At 51.5% G+C, this 16,213-nt stretch overlaps 6 protein-coding genes across 6 annotated transcripts; 4 read left to right on the forward strand and 2 right to left on the reverse strand.

The window, feature by feature from the left end:
- Positions 1 to 1,408: 1,408 nt before the first annotated feature.
- Positions 1,409 to 2,967, forward strand: J4E82_008970 (uncharacterized protein; the record flags this gene model as incomplete). Its single annotated transcript, XM_051735200.1, has 1 exon — positions 1,409 to 2,967. A coding segment is annotated over one exon (1,559 nt), but the record flags the coding sequence as incomplete, so codon positions are not given.
- A 336-nt stretch (positions 2,968 to 3,303) lies between these two features.
- J4E82_008971 (uncharacterized protein) lies at positions 3,304 to 4,102 on the reverse strand (the record flags this gene model as incomplete). Its single annotated transcript, XM_051735201.1, has 2 exons — positions 3,304 to 3,980; positions 4,027 to 4,102. 2 exons carry the CDS (start codon positions 4,100 to 4,102, stop codon positions 3,304 to 3,306), a joined length of 753 nt encoding a protein of 250 aa, XP_051585034.1.
- A 294-nt stretch (positions 4,103 to 4,396) lies between these two features.
- J4E82_008972 (uncharacterized protein) lies at positions 4,397 to 7,822 on the forward strand (the record flags this gene model as incomplete). The annotated part of the gene is made up of 3 exons (XM_051735202.1): positions 4,397 to 4,560; positions 4,609 to 7,404; positions 7,474 to 7,822. The coding sequence occupies 3 exons, from the start codon at positions 4,397 to 4,399 to the stop codon at positions 7,820 to 7,822; spliced, it is 3,309 nt and encodes a 1,102-aa protein (XP_051585035.1).
- Positions 7,823 to 8,811: 989 nt separating this feature from the next.
- Positions 8,812 to 9,660, forward strand: J4E82_008973 (uncharacterized protein; the record flags this gene model as incomplete). The annotated part of the gene is made up of 1 exon (XM_051735203.1): positions 8,812 to 9,660. The coding sequence occupies one exon, from the start codon at positions 8,812 to 8,814 to the stop codon at positions 9,658 to 9,660; it is 849 nt and encodes a 282-aa protein (XP_051585036.1).
- Positions 9,661 to 11,258: 1,598 nt separating this feature from the next.
- On the forward strand, positions 11,259 to 11,993 carry J4E82_008974 (uncharacterized protein; the record flags this gene model as incomplete). The annotated part of the gene is made up of 4 exons (XM_051735204.1): positions 11,259 to 11,264; positions 11,367 to 11,395; positions 11,443 to 11,749; positions 11,823 to 11,993. 4 exons carry the CDS (start codon positions 11,259 to 11,261, stop codon positions 11,991 to 11,993), a joined length of 513 nt encoding a protein of 170 aa, XP_051585037.1.
- A 797-nt stretch (positions 11,994 to 12,790) lies between these two features.
- Positions 12,791 to 14,452, reverse strand: J4E82_008975 (uncharacterized protein; the record flags this gene model as incomplete). The annotated part of the gene is made up of 4 exons (XM_051735205.1): positions 12,791 to 12,968; positions 13,046 to 13,417; positions 13,482 to 14,175; positions 14,245 to 14,452. 4 exons carry the CDS (start codon positions 14,450 to 14,452, stop codon positions 12,791 to 12,793), a joined length of 1,452 nt encoding a protein of 483 aa, XP_051585038.1.
- Between the last annotated feature and the right edge of the window lie 1,761 nt (positions 14,453 to 16,213).

Below are 16,213 nucleotides of genomic sequence, written 5' to 3' on the forward strand. Positions count from 1 at the left end.
GTCGTGATAGGCTACCGTCTGTCCACCACATGTCGCGGCTTCACGCGCGCTTCATCTGCTGCACGCCGCCGAAACATTTCTGCTGCTGCTTCACATCTCAACACGTGCATCGGCGCTTCTCCTTCCTCGCAACAAATCCATGAAGAAACTGAAACGGCAGTCCGACTCCGTCATAGTCCACTTTGTTCGTAAGCACCACGCACAGCCTTGACGCCTTGGTCGCCCTAACTCTTGTCTCGTATCGCAACAGGACTACGTACGTACTTTCTTTACCACGTGCGCCCACGCTTGCGCAATTGAGTAATATCAATCTCGACAGGACTGCTTTTACGCCAGCGTATTTGAACATGAGAACCCGGCATTACGAAGCTTGCCACTGGCTGTGCAGCAAAAACAGATTATCGTCACATGCAACTATGAGGCCCGCCGACGAGTACGAATCTGACCGTGTCTTGTCATTCCCCGCCGCAGTTGACTGAATTCTCTCACAGGGCTTGCACAAGTTGCAGCTGATCCACCAGGCCAAGAAAGTCTGTCCAGATGTAGTCATCGTCCTCGGTGAGGATCTTACTCGATTTCGGAATGCTTCCAAACAACTATACACGTTTTTGCGATCCTTTTCCTGGAACTCACGTGTAGAGAGGCTAGGTTTTGATGAGGTAGGTTTGTCGTCGCTTCTGGTTACCTTGCTTGTCCGTAAAGTTCCCGTCGTGTCTCAACACCGCCACTGTCCTCCATCCCATCTCCTCTTAGTTTTCTCCAAGACCCACATTCCCTGCCATGAATTCATCATCTAAATATCCTCACCGTCTCTATATACGGTATACATCACGCGAGTCATGGCATGCTAAGTCTCGTTGTCAAGGTCTTCCTGGACGTGACCGACATAATCGATTACAACATCAGCATCCTCAACCACAACGATCTGACAAACGCCTTCTTCTGTCTCGCAAAGGAAGATCCCACAAGGGGCTTTCCTTACGATGCGACAAGGCTTACGGGCCATTTGTATCCCAAAGCGGCGAATTATGACTTAGGTAAGCAGAATAAGGCCGTATGACGTACAAGATGTGGCGTGGTTGGCAGATGTTCATGGACCTGAATTCGGCGGGATGCAAGGCTGACAGTCTCCTTGCTGAATCCCTGCGGCTACCGAGACCAGCGACGGCGGCTGTGGTACTGCCACCAACAGTGCGCAGTTTGACGACGCGAGATCACATCTTGTGCACTATAGGATGCTTTACATGATCGTTAGTCCAAAGAACTGATGCGTCTGCAGGAACCCCACCGAATCTGCTGCAACTTCGATTGGCGCTGGGAAGTCATTTTGCACATTATCTTCGTGCCAAACTCCACCAAGACACAGGTTATACAGCTACTGTTGGCATTTCTACCAACAAGCTTCTAGCTAAGCTTGTAGGCAATACACACAAGCCTGATGCTCAAACCACACTCCTCCCGTCGAGTACCGAGGACGGGAATGCGGGTGTGGATGTCGACAACGTAACCACCTTCATCGACGACCACGAAGTCGGCAAAATCCCTGGTATTGGCTTCAAATTAGCACAGAAACTCCGTGCTCACGTCTTACAACGACCTGCAGATTTTGATGCCGGACTTGTTTATGGCGGCACCAAAGAACCTGTTCTTGTCCGCGATGTAAGAACGTTTCCTGGTATGGGTCCTGAGTCGCTTGAACGTTTGCTTGGCGGTCCAGGTGTACCACATGGTACCGGCTCACGCATCTGGGGTCTACTGAATGGATGTGATGATAAGCAGGTTGGACAGGCGAGAGAGATACCCCGCCAGATTAGTATTGAGGATAGCTATATGCGTTTGGATACTTTAGAGCAGGTGACTAAAGAGCTGAGGATGCTTGCGAGGAGATTACTCGAGAGGATGCATACGGATCTACTGGAAGAAGACGATGATGCAGAAGATCAAAATACAGGCTCATACACCTCGAGACCAATGAAGCGGTGGCTAGCCCATCCTAAAACCCTCCGCTTGTCAACTCGGCCACGCCCACCCCAGAATCCAGATGGAAGCCGCAACAGGTCTTTTGCTCGGATATCAAAGTCCACGCCCATGCCCACATTTGTCTTCAACCTCAACGCAGCTACAACCACCGACGCTATCGTTGACAAGCTACTTACCGAGGCATTGCTGCCTTTGTTCCGCAAACTCCACCCACAGAAACGAGGGTGGAATTTGAGCCTCGTCAACGTTGCTGCGACCAACATGGCTGATGCGGCGAGCGAGAGAGGCGGCATCGGACGGGACATTGGCAAGATGTTCAAGCGCCAGGATGAGGTGCTCAAACAATGGAGGGTAGAGGAAGAACCAGATCGATTTGAAGAAGAGCGTCTAGAAATAGAGGAGCCCAAGGAAACTCAAGCTGAACAAGAAGAACTAGTAATGTCAGACGTCTCGTTTGAGCGAGGGGATGTGATGATGGACGAGTGTGATGGGGGTAGTAGGGAAGAAGGCGGGACCATCGAGGAACCTGAAGTCCACAACCAGAAAGAGGAAGATAATGAATATGATGATGAATATGAATGGCTGGAGGAAGACGAGCTTGCTCATCGTGAACCACGCTTTCTCCTGATGCAGTTGGAGAAGCAGCTTCAGGGAGACGATTCGGATCAAGGCGAGCAACAGATCTTGTTGATGCAATCACCTTCTTCGACAGAAGAAGAAGAGAAAGAAGAACACTTGTCCCAAGAGCTCTGGCTAGCAGAATGGAAAAGCGAACTCGCAGAAGACAACGCCGTTCTACAAAGACATGGCTCCGAAGACTTCCCTACGGCGTCACAGGACGTGGAAGCTACTGTCAGTGATGTCTGGGAGGCAGAAGACGACGATGATATGATGGATGCGGAGGATGCGTTTCGGTGCGAAGAATGTGGAGCAGTCATGCCGATATTTGCGTTGGGTGCACACTATCGGTGGCATGAGCACATGTAGTTGACGAATCGCTTGGGAATGCCTTGTAATTCCGAATTTAAAAGGGACATGCAGAGGCTACACTCCCCCACTTAGACTCAGTAATCAAGCAATACGTGTTACATACTCGCGAAAGAACCACAGGTTCCAGATTAATCGTTTTCTCCATGTTGAACAGTTCTGATTGTGCAGTTAATACATGCCGCTTATACGACACATTTTCACATCCTCCTACTTTACGTCATCGTGGCTACAAGAGCATCACAATAAAACGTTCCTCGCGTTCGACCTTGTCAATGTCTTTCGATTATCAACGTCGTTGTTGTACAGTGTGATACATACGCTTCTCCACTCCATTTACATCTCCACCCTTGGTCCATTCGCCGGTGCAGATGAAGAAGCATCAGGAATCCTTGCGGCCGTCTGCTCAAGCGGCTCCTTCCTCCTCGGTCTCTTGAGATCTTCTGCCGTAATACCGTTCAAGCCCACCTTTGTAAGACCCATGACTGGCGCATCACCCTTTTTGACAAACTCATACAGTCCCGGCAATTTGTTACCCGCAAGCCTAAACGCATCCCTCACCACCTGCTCGTGCAAGTCTCCCTGAATCTCAAAGATAATCTTGCTCACCGCCACCCTCGACGTCCAGCGGTCAAAACTTCCTTTGCCCTTTCCCATTCGCACGTCGTTGCCAGACGTGTACACACCAATGTTGGCAGCGATGCGCATGTAGAGGCGGAACTTCATGCCACGGAGACGCTTGCGAATGGTTTCCTCGGCGATGCGGAGTTGATGGGCGGATATGCGTCGGTCGTGGTCACGCATGCGCAGGCCGTAGTCGCCCCAGACCACGGTTGTGCCGCGCATGGAGCCGCCGGTGGGGACGCGACAGCGGCCTTTGCGTGATTTGCGTGACTCTCCGGCTTTGGGGGCGAGGTAGTTGAGGCGGGTGGGAGTTGTAGAGAAGAGGCGGGCGGAGGAAAGAACACTAGGTGCTATGGTTTGGGGTTTAACAAGGCATGTCTGTTGTAGTACTTTGGGCCGTTAGCGGAGGCGATGAGAGAATTACGACATTCATACGTGTTGGCCGCGATGCAGAGATATTCAATCGACTGAATTGAGCCATCAGGCTTTGTGATATCCTTGGCGGCGGCATGGCGTTGTGATGTGATATCGGACTTGAGCTGTTTGGTAACTTTGGTGTTGAAGTTCTGATGCCAAGACCTAAATGTGGCTGCTGTGGCGCATGCGGGCGGGGAAAGTGCGTCGATGCGCCTGCCTAATTGCCTAATGACCGCGCGATTCGCGAAGTCGCGTCGTGCACGTCAACGGAGGCCTGGCGTTCATCAATCCACCCAAACCCCATCCCCACCCATTGCCGGGCTCAACAGCTGTCTGCAAACGCGACACCCTTCTCGGCACTAACAGTACGCGTTTTGTATCAAAAAAGATGCCTGCCGATATTCGCAGCTTCTTTGGCGGCGGACCCCCGAAGGGCAGCCAGGACGCAAAGAAGAAAGATGAGCCTGCGCCGAAGAAGGCCGCACCCAAGAAGAAGGGACGCGCAAGTCGAGTTGTAGAAGACTCTGACGATGACGATGAGGAAGAAGCGAAGTGAACAACCCTCACTGTTCTGGCGACGTCAAAACTGACAGTACATAGGCCCAAGAAAACCACACCAAAGAAGCCAGCCGCGAAGAAGGTCAAGCGCGAGCCGACACCAGAACCCGTACTCGAAGAGACTACCACATCCGATTTCTTTGCCAGCTCAAACAAACCCAAGCGAACCGGGCCAGTCAAGAAAGCTGTGGACGAGCCTGCTACAACACCAAAGAAGGCGCCTGCAAAGGCAAATGGAAAAGCGTCAAAAACGGCTACTCCGGCATCTACCACAAAAACATCTGGTCGCACAAAGAAGCCCGTCACATCCTATGCCGAGCGGGACGACGAAGATGAATTCCCGGACGATGACCTAGACGACGCAGACGACATTTTCCAAGACAACATCAAGGGCAAGGGCAAGGGCAAGGACGATTATAAGGAAGAGCCAGAGAGCGGCGACGATATGCCTGTACAGTTGCCACATCGTGGAACACCGAAAGCGCCCGCAAAACAGCAAAAAACGACCAAAGACGAAGACGATTTCGATCCGGAAGACGAGGATGTCGACATGAAAGACATCGACGCGGAAGACGATTTTATTCAGCCTGACGAAGATGAACAAGCGCTTAAGAGTAAGCCAAAGAAGACATCGACTGCAGGCAAGAAGCGCAAGTCACCCATACCAGATGAGGAAGACGAGAGCGAGGAGGAAGACGAAAAGCCCAAGAAAAAGGCACCGAAGAAAGCCGCGCCAGCAAAATCGCCGGCGAAGAAGAAGGCTAAGAAGGAGGAGCTTGAAGACAGCGCAGATATCCAGGCCATCTACGACAGCATTCCTACCGTGCGAGCACCCACACCTCCACCCAAGGACGAAAACGCCAAGTTCAACTGGCAAGCAAACGCGGGCCGTGGCGATGTTGCGCCTGCTGGAGGCTCATCTGGTGACATGCCACAGGGCTCAGACACATGTCTTGCAGGTCTAACATTTGTTTTCACTGGCGTACTACAGAAATGGGGTCGGACAGAAGCCCAAGAGCTCGTCAAGCGACATGGCGGAAAGGTCACTGGTGCTCCAAGTAAGAAGACCAGCTATGTTGTATTAGGAACAGATGCTGGTCCTAGCAAACTGCAGAAGATTCGGGATATGGACATCAAGACAATCGACGAAGATGGACTGACACAACTCATTGAGAAACTGACGGCAGCTGGCAACAAGGGTGACAGCAAAGCCCAAGCTGAGTATGCTGAGAAGCAACGCAAAGAGCAAGAGAAGATTGAGAAGCAAGCTGCCGAGCTCGAACAGGAAGAGAAGAAGCGCCAAAAAGAGCAGGCAGCGGCACAGGCAGCAGCCAGTAAGAAATCGGGCTCAACAGTTTCAGCAGCTACTTCCAGTACAGGTCCTGCTGTCGACTCACGGTTGTGGACCACCAAATATGCGCCCACATCACTCACTCAAATATGTGGCAACAAAGCAACCGTCGAGAAGATACAACGCTGGCTGCAAGCTTTCCCGAAGAATCTCAAGACTGGTTTCAAGTTGGCCGGTAAAGATGGTAGCGGAGTATTCCGTGCCATCATTCTGCATGGTCCGCCTGGTATCGGCAAGACTACTGCAGCGCATCTTGTCGCAAAGCTCGAAGGCTATGACATTGTTGAAAGGAATGCTAGTGATACCCGGAGTAAGAAGCTGATCGAAGATGGTCTACGTGGTGTTCTGAGCACCAACTCACTCCACGGGTACTTTGCTGGAGATGGAAAGCAGGTTGAAGGATCAAGGAAGAAGCTCGTTCTCATCATGGATGAAGTCGACGGCATGTCTGCGGGTGACCGCGGTGGTGTCGGTGCGCTCGCAGCTGTCTGCAAGAAGACAGAGGTTCCCATGATCCTCATTTGCAACGACAGGAAGTTGCCGAAGATGAAGCCATTCGATTACGTTACCTACGATTTGCCCTTCCGACGTCCCACTGTCGACCAGGTACGGTCGCGTGTTATGACTATTGCTTACCGAGAAGGCTTGAAGCTGCCTCCGACAGTTGTCAACGCACTCATCGAAGGCAGCCATTCCGACATCCGGCAGGTTGTCAACATGATTTCCACCGCCAAACTCGACCAGGAAGCCATGGATTTCGACAAGGGCAAGACAATGTCCAAGAACTGGGAGAAGCATGTCATCTTGAAGCCATGGGATATTACACAGAAGATTCTCGGTGGCGGTATGTTTGCCTCGAGTAGCAAAGCCACGCTCAATGAGAAGATTGAACTCTACTTCAACGACCATGAGTTCAGTCCATTGATGTTGCAGGAGAACTACCTCGGCACAAATCCCATTCTATCTGGGCAGTACGGAGGCAAAGAGAAGAATCTCAAGAATCTTGAGCTGGTATCGCAAGCGGCAGATAGTATCAGCGACGGTGACCTCGTCGATCGTATGATTCACGGCTCCCAGCAACAATGGAGTTTGATGCCTACGCACGCCGTCTTCAGCTTCGTCCGCCCCGCCAGTTTCGTCTCCGGCAGCACAGCCGGAAACGGGACGCGATTTACATCGTGGCTGGGCAAGAATAGTACCACCAACAAACTCAGTCGCATGATCAAGGAGATTCAGGCACATATGCGGTTACGCTCTTCTGGTGACCGCCACGAAGTTCGGCAGCAGTACGTCCCGCTTCTCTGGCACGACTTGGTAAATAAGCTGCAGAAGGAAGGAAAAGATGCTGTTTCCCAGGTCATCGAGCTGATGGATAGCTATTACCTTACTAAAGATGACTTTGACGCGATTATGGAATTGGGAGTTGGGCCGATGGATCAGGAGAAGGTTAAGATTGATAGTCAGACCAAGTCTACCTTTACACGACTGTAAGTTCCTTTTTCCCAGACCCTCATCCGCTCACTTGCCCTCTTGGATCTATGCTAACAACGTTGTAGGTATAATCAACAATCTCACCCTCTCCCTTTTATGAAAGCGTCATCCGTTACGGCACCGAAAGGTAAACAAGCGAAAGAGAAACCAGATCTTGAAGAGGCGATTGACGAGAGTGATGATGGCGAGCTTGTGGAGGAGGTCAAGGACGAAGAGGAAGATGTTGACTTGAGCAAGGACAAGTATGTCAAGCAGCCCAAAAAGAAGGCGGCGCCCAAGAAAGCTGCAGCGAAGAAGGGAGGGAAGAAGAAGAAGGATGACGATGACGAGATGGAGGATGACGAAGATGAAGAGGATGTTAAACCGAAGGGCAAGGCCAAGGCCAAGGCTGTACCCAAGGGAAAGAAGAAGTGAGCTGGCAGATGATGGCGGAGTAACAAGGAGGGAATTGAGCGTGTAGGTATATGAGCAGTGTACAACATGGTCCATGGGTGGTTCTTCTTCAAGTTGAATTAGTATGCTAAGCGTGTCTATAGAGTAGCTTATGTTGACTTGATCGACGTGTAAATCTATATAGCAAATTCGCCAAGCTGCGGCGCATAGCAGCATACATAATTTAGTATCTGTTTCAAACCTAGAGACTTCAGAGTGCATCCAATAAAGTGCGGATACCCTGTGGCGTCATCACATGCGCTCGATGCACAAACACCGCCGTGTAGATTAACATGCAGTAGCCTGCATGTATTGAAACACGGCAGCGGCTATCTGTCCATGATTTGGAAGACTCACACCGACAGACCACCACACTGAGGGCATGGTCTCAATGCTAAAGAAGCGGTCGGTGAGGTGTGGAGAGGGTGTTTGTTCGGGACGCACCACCCCGCTTCTGTGAGAAGCCGCATCGTACGCAACTTGGCGCACCAATCATCGACCGCTTGGACGGCGACTTGGGTCGCCGAGTATCAAGAGTGACGCGACGGAGGTGGTTTGGCGAGTAGTTGTGTCCATGATACGATGGATTGCTGCGTAAAAGGTGGTGGAGTCGATGAGGGTACCTCTGCAGAGCCGCAACTGAGCAAGTATTTCTACCGGGTTTGGCTCTCCCCGATATATGTTTGCGGCGTGGAATATAAGGACGCTATATCTCCGTGACTCAATAGCAAACGGACAAACCCCACAGAGACGATACGCTAAGCCTTACCCTTCTTGTTAGCATCGTCACTGCCGACACCATGCCGGGCGAAGTTACGCCCTCTCAAACGCCCAGTGAGTTGCGATTCGCTTGTATTGCCTTGCATCGACATCGTTCGCAAGGCTGAGAATGGCCCTTCTCCAATGATTGCCAGCAGGCTGAGGCTGACAAGGCGTGCGCCACAGCAGCCCACCCCGCCAGTCGCACAGGCATGTCGCTGGCCGCCCTCGGACTCGACAATCGCGGCCGCGTCAACCACACGCTCAACGACTGGGTACGACAGCCCGATCTTTCGGCTCGATTAGTGCGCTTCGACGACGAGTATCTCCGGGGACTGGAGCAGATCGACATCGACATCGAAATTGAGAGCCTGTTGGACGCGGCAAGCACAATTAAGAGCGACCCGTCCATGGCTCCTGCCCTCCTCCACCACCAGACTCACCCCGAAACGCACAACCCACCCTCATTGCGCTCCTGCGTCACGACCGCAACCCCCACCGAAAGCAGCATCAGTACCAACCTCGCCAGCCGCTTTTCCGGCGTTCCCTTGCTCGAAGACAACAATGGCGTACTAGAAATACCCCGCGCGCTGCACGCTACAACACCCCTCTACGAATGCGCCTTCTGGTTCCTCAACTGCGGATACGTCTCGCAGCACAGAGAAGAATGGGAAACGCATTGCTCGTCGCACTTTCGCGGCGAGGAACCGCCTCAGACGGTGCAGTGTCCACTGTGCGACTGGGCGGCGACGTGCGACCTGGGCCGACATGCGTGGAGCATGCGCATGCAGCATCTGAGCCAAGAACACACGATGCGGGGCCAGACGCTGCGTACGTCGAGACCGGATTTCGGTCTCTTCCAGTACTTGTGGCAGAGGCGGTTGATTGACGATGCGGATCTCAAGGAGCTTAAAGGTGGGAATCATAACTTGACACATGCGCCGGGGAACTTTGTCGAGATGAATGACCGGAGGGGACATGATAGGAATAGTAGGAGACATCGTCCTGGGGCGCAGCATGCGAGAGTTCCGCCGAGATTACTGGAATCACGCGGGTACTGATGTTGCTGAGAGTTGTTGTCTGGCATATCCTACACCTACATCTTGCCGCGTCGTTTCCTTTCCTTTCCTCGACATGGCTTATCTTTCCTGTATCTTGTTCTCTTTTCGGTATCTTCTCTTTTGGCGTTTTTCTTTTACTTGATATCAGTGTTTGTCCACAGATTGGTATACCCCGGACACAAAAGCATAGCTTGGGAGTTTGGCGTTGCTTGCGAACAATGTAGATGCCCGTTAATCAGTTGTAATAGAACGATGGGGCTTGATGGGCTCAAGGGCTATATACTGTTTCCATCCAACCTAGTTCTTCCTTTCCGACTAACCCCCAATTCAGCTCTCGATGCAGTAGTTTCCCCATTCACGCACTCAACGAGTGGACCTGATTCGTTACAATCGAATCAATATTTACCTCATCGTCATCTTCAGCCGCCAGCAGACGGCTCGCGTCCCGCAGTTGAAACGCGTCTGCCTGATTCTTGTGTTACCGATGCGGACTAGCGAGGTCCATGAGAGGAAGGCCCAACCTGGGCTGGAAGAAAAAAGTGTGTCAGATCCTGTTAGAACGATGAAATGAGAGATACAAATTAGGATGGAAAGACTATGAGCATGGTAGTGTATGAGAGTATGGTTGTTGTCGTTAAGTCTGCCTCTGTGCGCGCCCAATGAGCCAATGGGCGCTACAGCTGTCATACGTAACTACACTAACCACTCCATCACAGTACTATTAGTATTGTTGTGTAATAAAGCTAGAGAGTGTGTGTATATCGCCATGTTCTGCTGCAGCTCGCTTATTTTAGTATGGGTCTAGAATTCAAGAGTTGGCTTTTTGATTCAACCACGTGCTGCAATACTGTTACTCAGCTGAAGATCTGCATACAATACTGCAACACTAATTCTCAGCTGAAGACGCGCAAAGACACTCGGTCCCAATGTTTGTTTTTCCAACTGAGGTCACTGTGATGAATACCTCCTCCATCTCCATTGATAAAGCATTCCGTTGCATATTTCACGGTTGCTTCGTCTGTACATCTGCTTCCTCAACACACTTAGTTCCAACAACCCTCAGCTTTCATTAATTTACCTTCAACATGGCCACCACCTGCGAGGTGTCAGGCAACTCCGACATGTACGGCCTCGGAATTCGAATTGGATTCTATCTCCAATGGATGTCGTCGCCAGTAGCCGCTTGGATCGCAAAGGATGAGACGTCCGGTCTACGGACAGCGAACGCCTTCTTTGTCTCAGCAACTTTCATCGGCCTCATCATCGAAACTGCATTGAATCACCTTGACGTTGTCGAGATATACGTCATCCTATTGTTAGGGTTTGGCGCTCAATACTCCTGGCTGATCGCGATTCTCTGGCGTGTAGCCACCCACTTCAACGCCTATTGGGATCCGGCAAGGCACATGAGAACCCCACCTCCGTCTAAGATGTTTTGGTTCCTCTACACAATCATTCAGATTGCTCAAATCGTCTTTCAACTCTGGTTCTGGTTGTACAAGATTCCAAGAACGGATAACGAATGCGCGCGGTTCGGGTTCGCTTTCTTCAGGGTTAGGTTGACCAACAATGGCTTCCGAATCTTCAACGTCGTTGTCATGGTAGTCCTACTGGTGCTTACATTAGTCTTTTTTGCCTTGCATTTCCGTCAGCTTTGGCGTGAAGGTAGACTCCTGCGATGGGCTAACCTAGCAGCGATGATCCAGCTTGAGGTCCACAAGAAGAGAAAGCGAGAGTATGAATCCCTGACATGCTTTCGAGTTGTGCTGACTGGATGCACAGTTATGTCCTAGAAATACCAGAACGAGAACGAGAGAACGAGCAACAGCAACATCGACAGTTAGATGGCAAACACGACGAGGCCGAGCAATTTCCTACCAATGTGCCCTCTGCTGCTCCACCGTCCGAGAAGCCAGGCTCGAAATCCGATCCCACCAAGACGTCTGTTCGCTCCGAGGCCGAACCAGAGAGGAAGATAATTGAGATTGAAGAGACGCGACATCATCAAGACGAGTGTGCGACTTCATACACTGCATTAGAGCAAGAGGTGCAAAGCTTGCAGGATGATAAAAGGGCGTTTGAGGAACTGGTAGCCACGCTACAAGAAAAAATCAGACATTTGGAAGTCCTAGATGAGTGGGAGGAGTCGAGCCGTTACCTAGAAGAACGAGGAGAAGAAGAACGAGAACGCGAACGAGAAGAAGAAGAAGAAGAACGAGAAGAAGAAGAACGAGAACGAGAAGAAGAACGAAAACGCGAACGAGAAGAAAAACGAGAGAACGTCCTCTGCATCATTGAGACGGTGTTTCGTGTCGCATCAATCGCAATGGTGATCCTTGTCACTGAATTGACGATAGCGTGGAACAAGATCCAAGGTGTGAACGATACCAAATCCGTCGGCCAACTCATCCCACTGATGATTGGTGTCGGTGGTATCGGGCATGTTCTTCTTGAAGCGATTAGAAAAGCGATTAGAAAAGCGATTAGAAAAGCGGCTAGAGAAGCGAGTAGAGGACCGACGCCTGTGGACGAAATAGTGCAGGAGCACTCTCCCGATGAGCCGTTCAATATTACTTATTATCTCGCGTCTGACGAGGAGCGGCACAATACGGCTTGTTCTATCGCGTCTATCTCAAAGAAAACGAATGGGGAGAGGCTAGCGACATGGGCCAGCGACATGTTACGGATGTTCTAGCTGAGGTTCTGGATCTCACTCCGCTTCGGTCAACCTCTATCTTAAGTCAATAACGATAGACATGTTGGGAGTAAGAACTTCTGTCCAGAATACAAGTGTCCAGGCCTAGCTGCTGATAGCGGTGGGTGCGCTTGTTTCGTCAACGCCATGTTTGGTGCGTGCAGCAATCTTTCCGCATTCCGACCATTCAGCCCGCTCAGACTGCAACTCTGTATACCAGCACCACGGAATGCACGAGGTTGAAGTTTGCATTTGGGGGAGGTTTCTTTTAAAACTAAAACTGATATGTTCATCATTCATAACTAGAGATATCATCAAATAATCCAGCTCAAAAACGTGTTATCCCCAACCATCTCATCTGCGCCAGCTCTTGCCAGCCGATTCTTCTTTCTGGACATGGTACTTATACGCCCAAGCAAAACCGTGTGCGTGCATCTAGTACACGTAGAAGGTCATGTTCTCGCTGTCGCGCTCCTTCAGCTGCTTGTTCTTGCGCACGAAGAGAATCTTCGCAAGCCACGCCAACAGCGCAGTCGCAACAGAGAATGCAGCAGACGAGCTAAGCGCAATGATGTATTTTGGCTCGTCAGACTTGGGCCATAGGTATGGTGTCCTAAAGATATCACTGTTAGCTCTTGCTTTTGAGTTTATCCGAAAAAGGAGCGGTTTGGAGGAAGAGAGGAGGCTTACCAGATGAACGAGGCGTTCATGACAGTGGTGACAATACCGATAGCGACGGCCTTCTTTTCGGGTGTCTGACCACACGTCGATCCACACCAACCCAGAATCAAGGAGTTGACACCATAAGTACCGATTGTGAAGATGATCATGGCGACATAGCGGCCCGCGGTACCGATATCAGCACAAGCCAATCCAAAGCCAAACGTTGCAACGGCCTTGGAAATAGTAATATGCCACGTACGCTCGTTGAACTTGCCAGAAGACCATGATACTGCAATGGTAACCGCACCAGCGATGAGGTAAGGCGGGCACGTCAGAACAAGAGTAATGGTCTTTCCGAAGCCGAGCGTCGCCACGACGGTAGGGAAGAAGTTCTTGAACCTACAGATGTGGAGATGCGAAGTCAGTGTAGGTCTCACATGTATTTTGTACAATCATAACTTACCCGTTGGCAGCGAGATGCATGTGTGCCATGAAAGCGAAGATCCAGACCATGGGGTCCTTGCCCGCTTGACGGAAACCAGCCCACACTGACGTCTCGCCCTTGTTGCCGACGGTGTCGAGCGCCATGCGGTTGGTGGCGAGATCGCGCTCTTCTTGCGTCAACCACCAAGTGTTGTGTGTAAAGTCGGGAAGAAGGAAGAAGCCGACGACGGCGATGACAAACGTAACGGCTCCTTGCAGGATGAACAACCACCGCCATCCCGTGATGCCACCAACGTCGCCGAGGCCGTGGAAGATTCCTGCTGCGATCAGGCCGGCAAAGGCGGTTGCGAGGATGTTTCCGGTGTAGAGGATGGCGATGCGGGTTGCGACTTCTTTGCGGGTGTAGAAGGTGGAGAGGAGGTAGACAGCACCGGGGTAGTAAGGCGCTTCTGTGACACCGAGGAAGAAGCGTGTTAGAAGGAGGCCAGTAAAATCTTTGGAGAGGGCTGTGAGAGCTGAGACGACGGCCCAGAGCATCATGCAGATGCCCATGTATCGCGATGGACGCGTTCGGTTGAGGAACATGTTGCTGGGGATCTGGCCAAGGAGGTATCCTACAAAGAGAATGCTCACGCATGTCTGGTACTGGCTGCTGGTAAGGTTCAGATCTTCTTCAAGATCATCGAGACGAGCTAGTGCGATGGCATTGCGATCTAGATAGAAATGTACGTTAATAAACAATCATCGTGGCAGATATCATTGTCGCGAGACCAGTGACTTACCAAGATAGTTGAGCCAGTACATGCTCCACAACATGGGCATGATCCATCGGTCGAGTTTCTTGACAAGCGCAATCTCTCTGGGATCAGTCTTCTCGTAAGCACCAGAGTAATCCACCTTGCCAACAATAGGCACGGGCTTCATGAGCTCCTCATCCCGAGTTTGCGTCTGCTCGAGCTGGACGATCTCATTCTTCTTGGAGTCGAACATGATGTGGAAGTGCTCAACGGACTAATTGCAAGTATCAAGTTGAGATAGGAAGAGTGTGTGGGAAAGAAGCCCTTTGGATCAACCGAAGCGTGAGCTGCTTGACCTGGGGAAGCCACAATCCGGGGACGTGGAGTGAGACTCTTATACACCTTAGGCTCCCTGCCCACTCCCCAGAAGGTAGCATGGTGTTGTGGATCAACATCGCCCCCAGATCATCTCTAGTCCCCATCTTCCGAAATCACACGACAATTGTCTAGGTACCTCCGCGCATGCATAGCCTCCAAGACATCCAAGCGCGCTTCTTCCGGCCGCCTTGGACAGTTGTGAGGCTTGATGGCGCTTGGGGTATGGGGTCGGGGGGTCTCCGGTGGCAAGTGTGCCCGCTTGCTTGGTCTTGGAAACTGACTATCAGTGTGCGTTCTACCATATATCGCATATTATGCAAACATGCGGCACATAGTCTTGGAGGTTCGACCCTAGAAGCTGGGCATACCTAGCGGCCAGGTAGTCTGTCGCCTTCACCGGGATCTGGCTTGGACTGATACATCGGAGCCGGTGTTCGGTGGTCTCTTATTCGGTCTAGCGATGTCCGGATCGTGTACTCTCTAGTTCAGCTGATTGTAGTCGCTCTCACACCATCGCACAAATATCTACAGTTCCAAAGAGAAGTGCAGATTCATTGCAAAGACAATCAACGGCTTCTGTCATGCAATCACCTCTCCCACCTCTTCGTCAACCCCTCCTCGCTGACGTCGCGATGAACATATGCCAAACGGCACTCATCCCAGGAAGGTAACCCGCAGAAAACCAAGTCGTTTTCCCGACAGCATCATCGTCTTGATGCTCCGATAACCTTACTCATGACTGGTTCCGGTGAGAAGCCCAGCCCCGACCCTGGAGTCTCCGTGGTCTTGTCGCAGAGAAAAGGCGTATTGGCAAGTTGGCAAGCCACCAGAATCTTGGTGTTGCGCCATGTCAAGTGCTTTCATGGCTTATTAGAGCCAGCGCATTGTTGCACTTGGGGCCTAGGCCAAGTAGGCCGAGACAGGTCCAAGATCTTGACCTGGGCCGCATTGCGGGGAAACGAAGAGACGGCGCGCACGCTTGTGGCACGGATGGGGTCTTAGACGTACTTTTTCCAGTGCGTGGTTTATGGGTCGCGCTTAGAGCCTCGTGCAGCTGGATGACAGAACTCCGTAGGAAGCTTGTACATGTGGTTTAGTGCAAGGTTTCGTCTCGAGGCCGTTGCTAAGTTGAATGAGCTAAAACTCTTTCCGCTGCGAATTGGACCAATCAAGACGGGGCCAAGTCAGTCCGCCGGGCCTTCATCGTCTTGGCTCTTCATAAATCGTGCGACTGTCCATAACTTTCCTTGGTTTCTCCACGGGGCATACCGGGTTCATTTTTCGGGAAGTGTTGTAGCTGAACATTGTATGCGCCGCGTTGATGGTTCTTGGTATAGCTGCCGTTTAAGCGGTGCCTCAGGTATAGCATCGGTGCAGCTTCCGTGCCAATGCCATGGAGTGGAATCGCAGTGGATATCGTTTCGACCACGTGCTCAAGAGAAAATACCGGGTCGTCCTCGTGATCTTCACGGCCGTGTCGACCTGGTGGGCGGGTGCAAACGTGAAGGTAGGTCGACAGAGCGCGCAACGTCCACTACCCCATGGGGGTGGAGCAAAACCGTCTTCCGGCGCGTTGGAAACCTGTGTCGATTGCTACTGTAGGCACGGCCTTCCATCGACAAAGTAGTAGCATGAA

This window comes from Alternaria postmessia (genome assembly GCF_024291825.1).
Source record: "Alternaria postmessia strain BMP 2775 chromosome Unknown scaffold_79, whole genome shotgun sequence".
Taxonomy (NCBI): domain Eukaryota; kingdom Fungi; phylum Ascomycota; class Dothideomycetes; order Pleosporales; family Pleosporaceae; genus Alternaria; species Alternaria postmessia.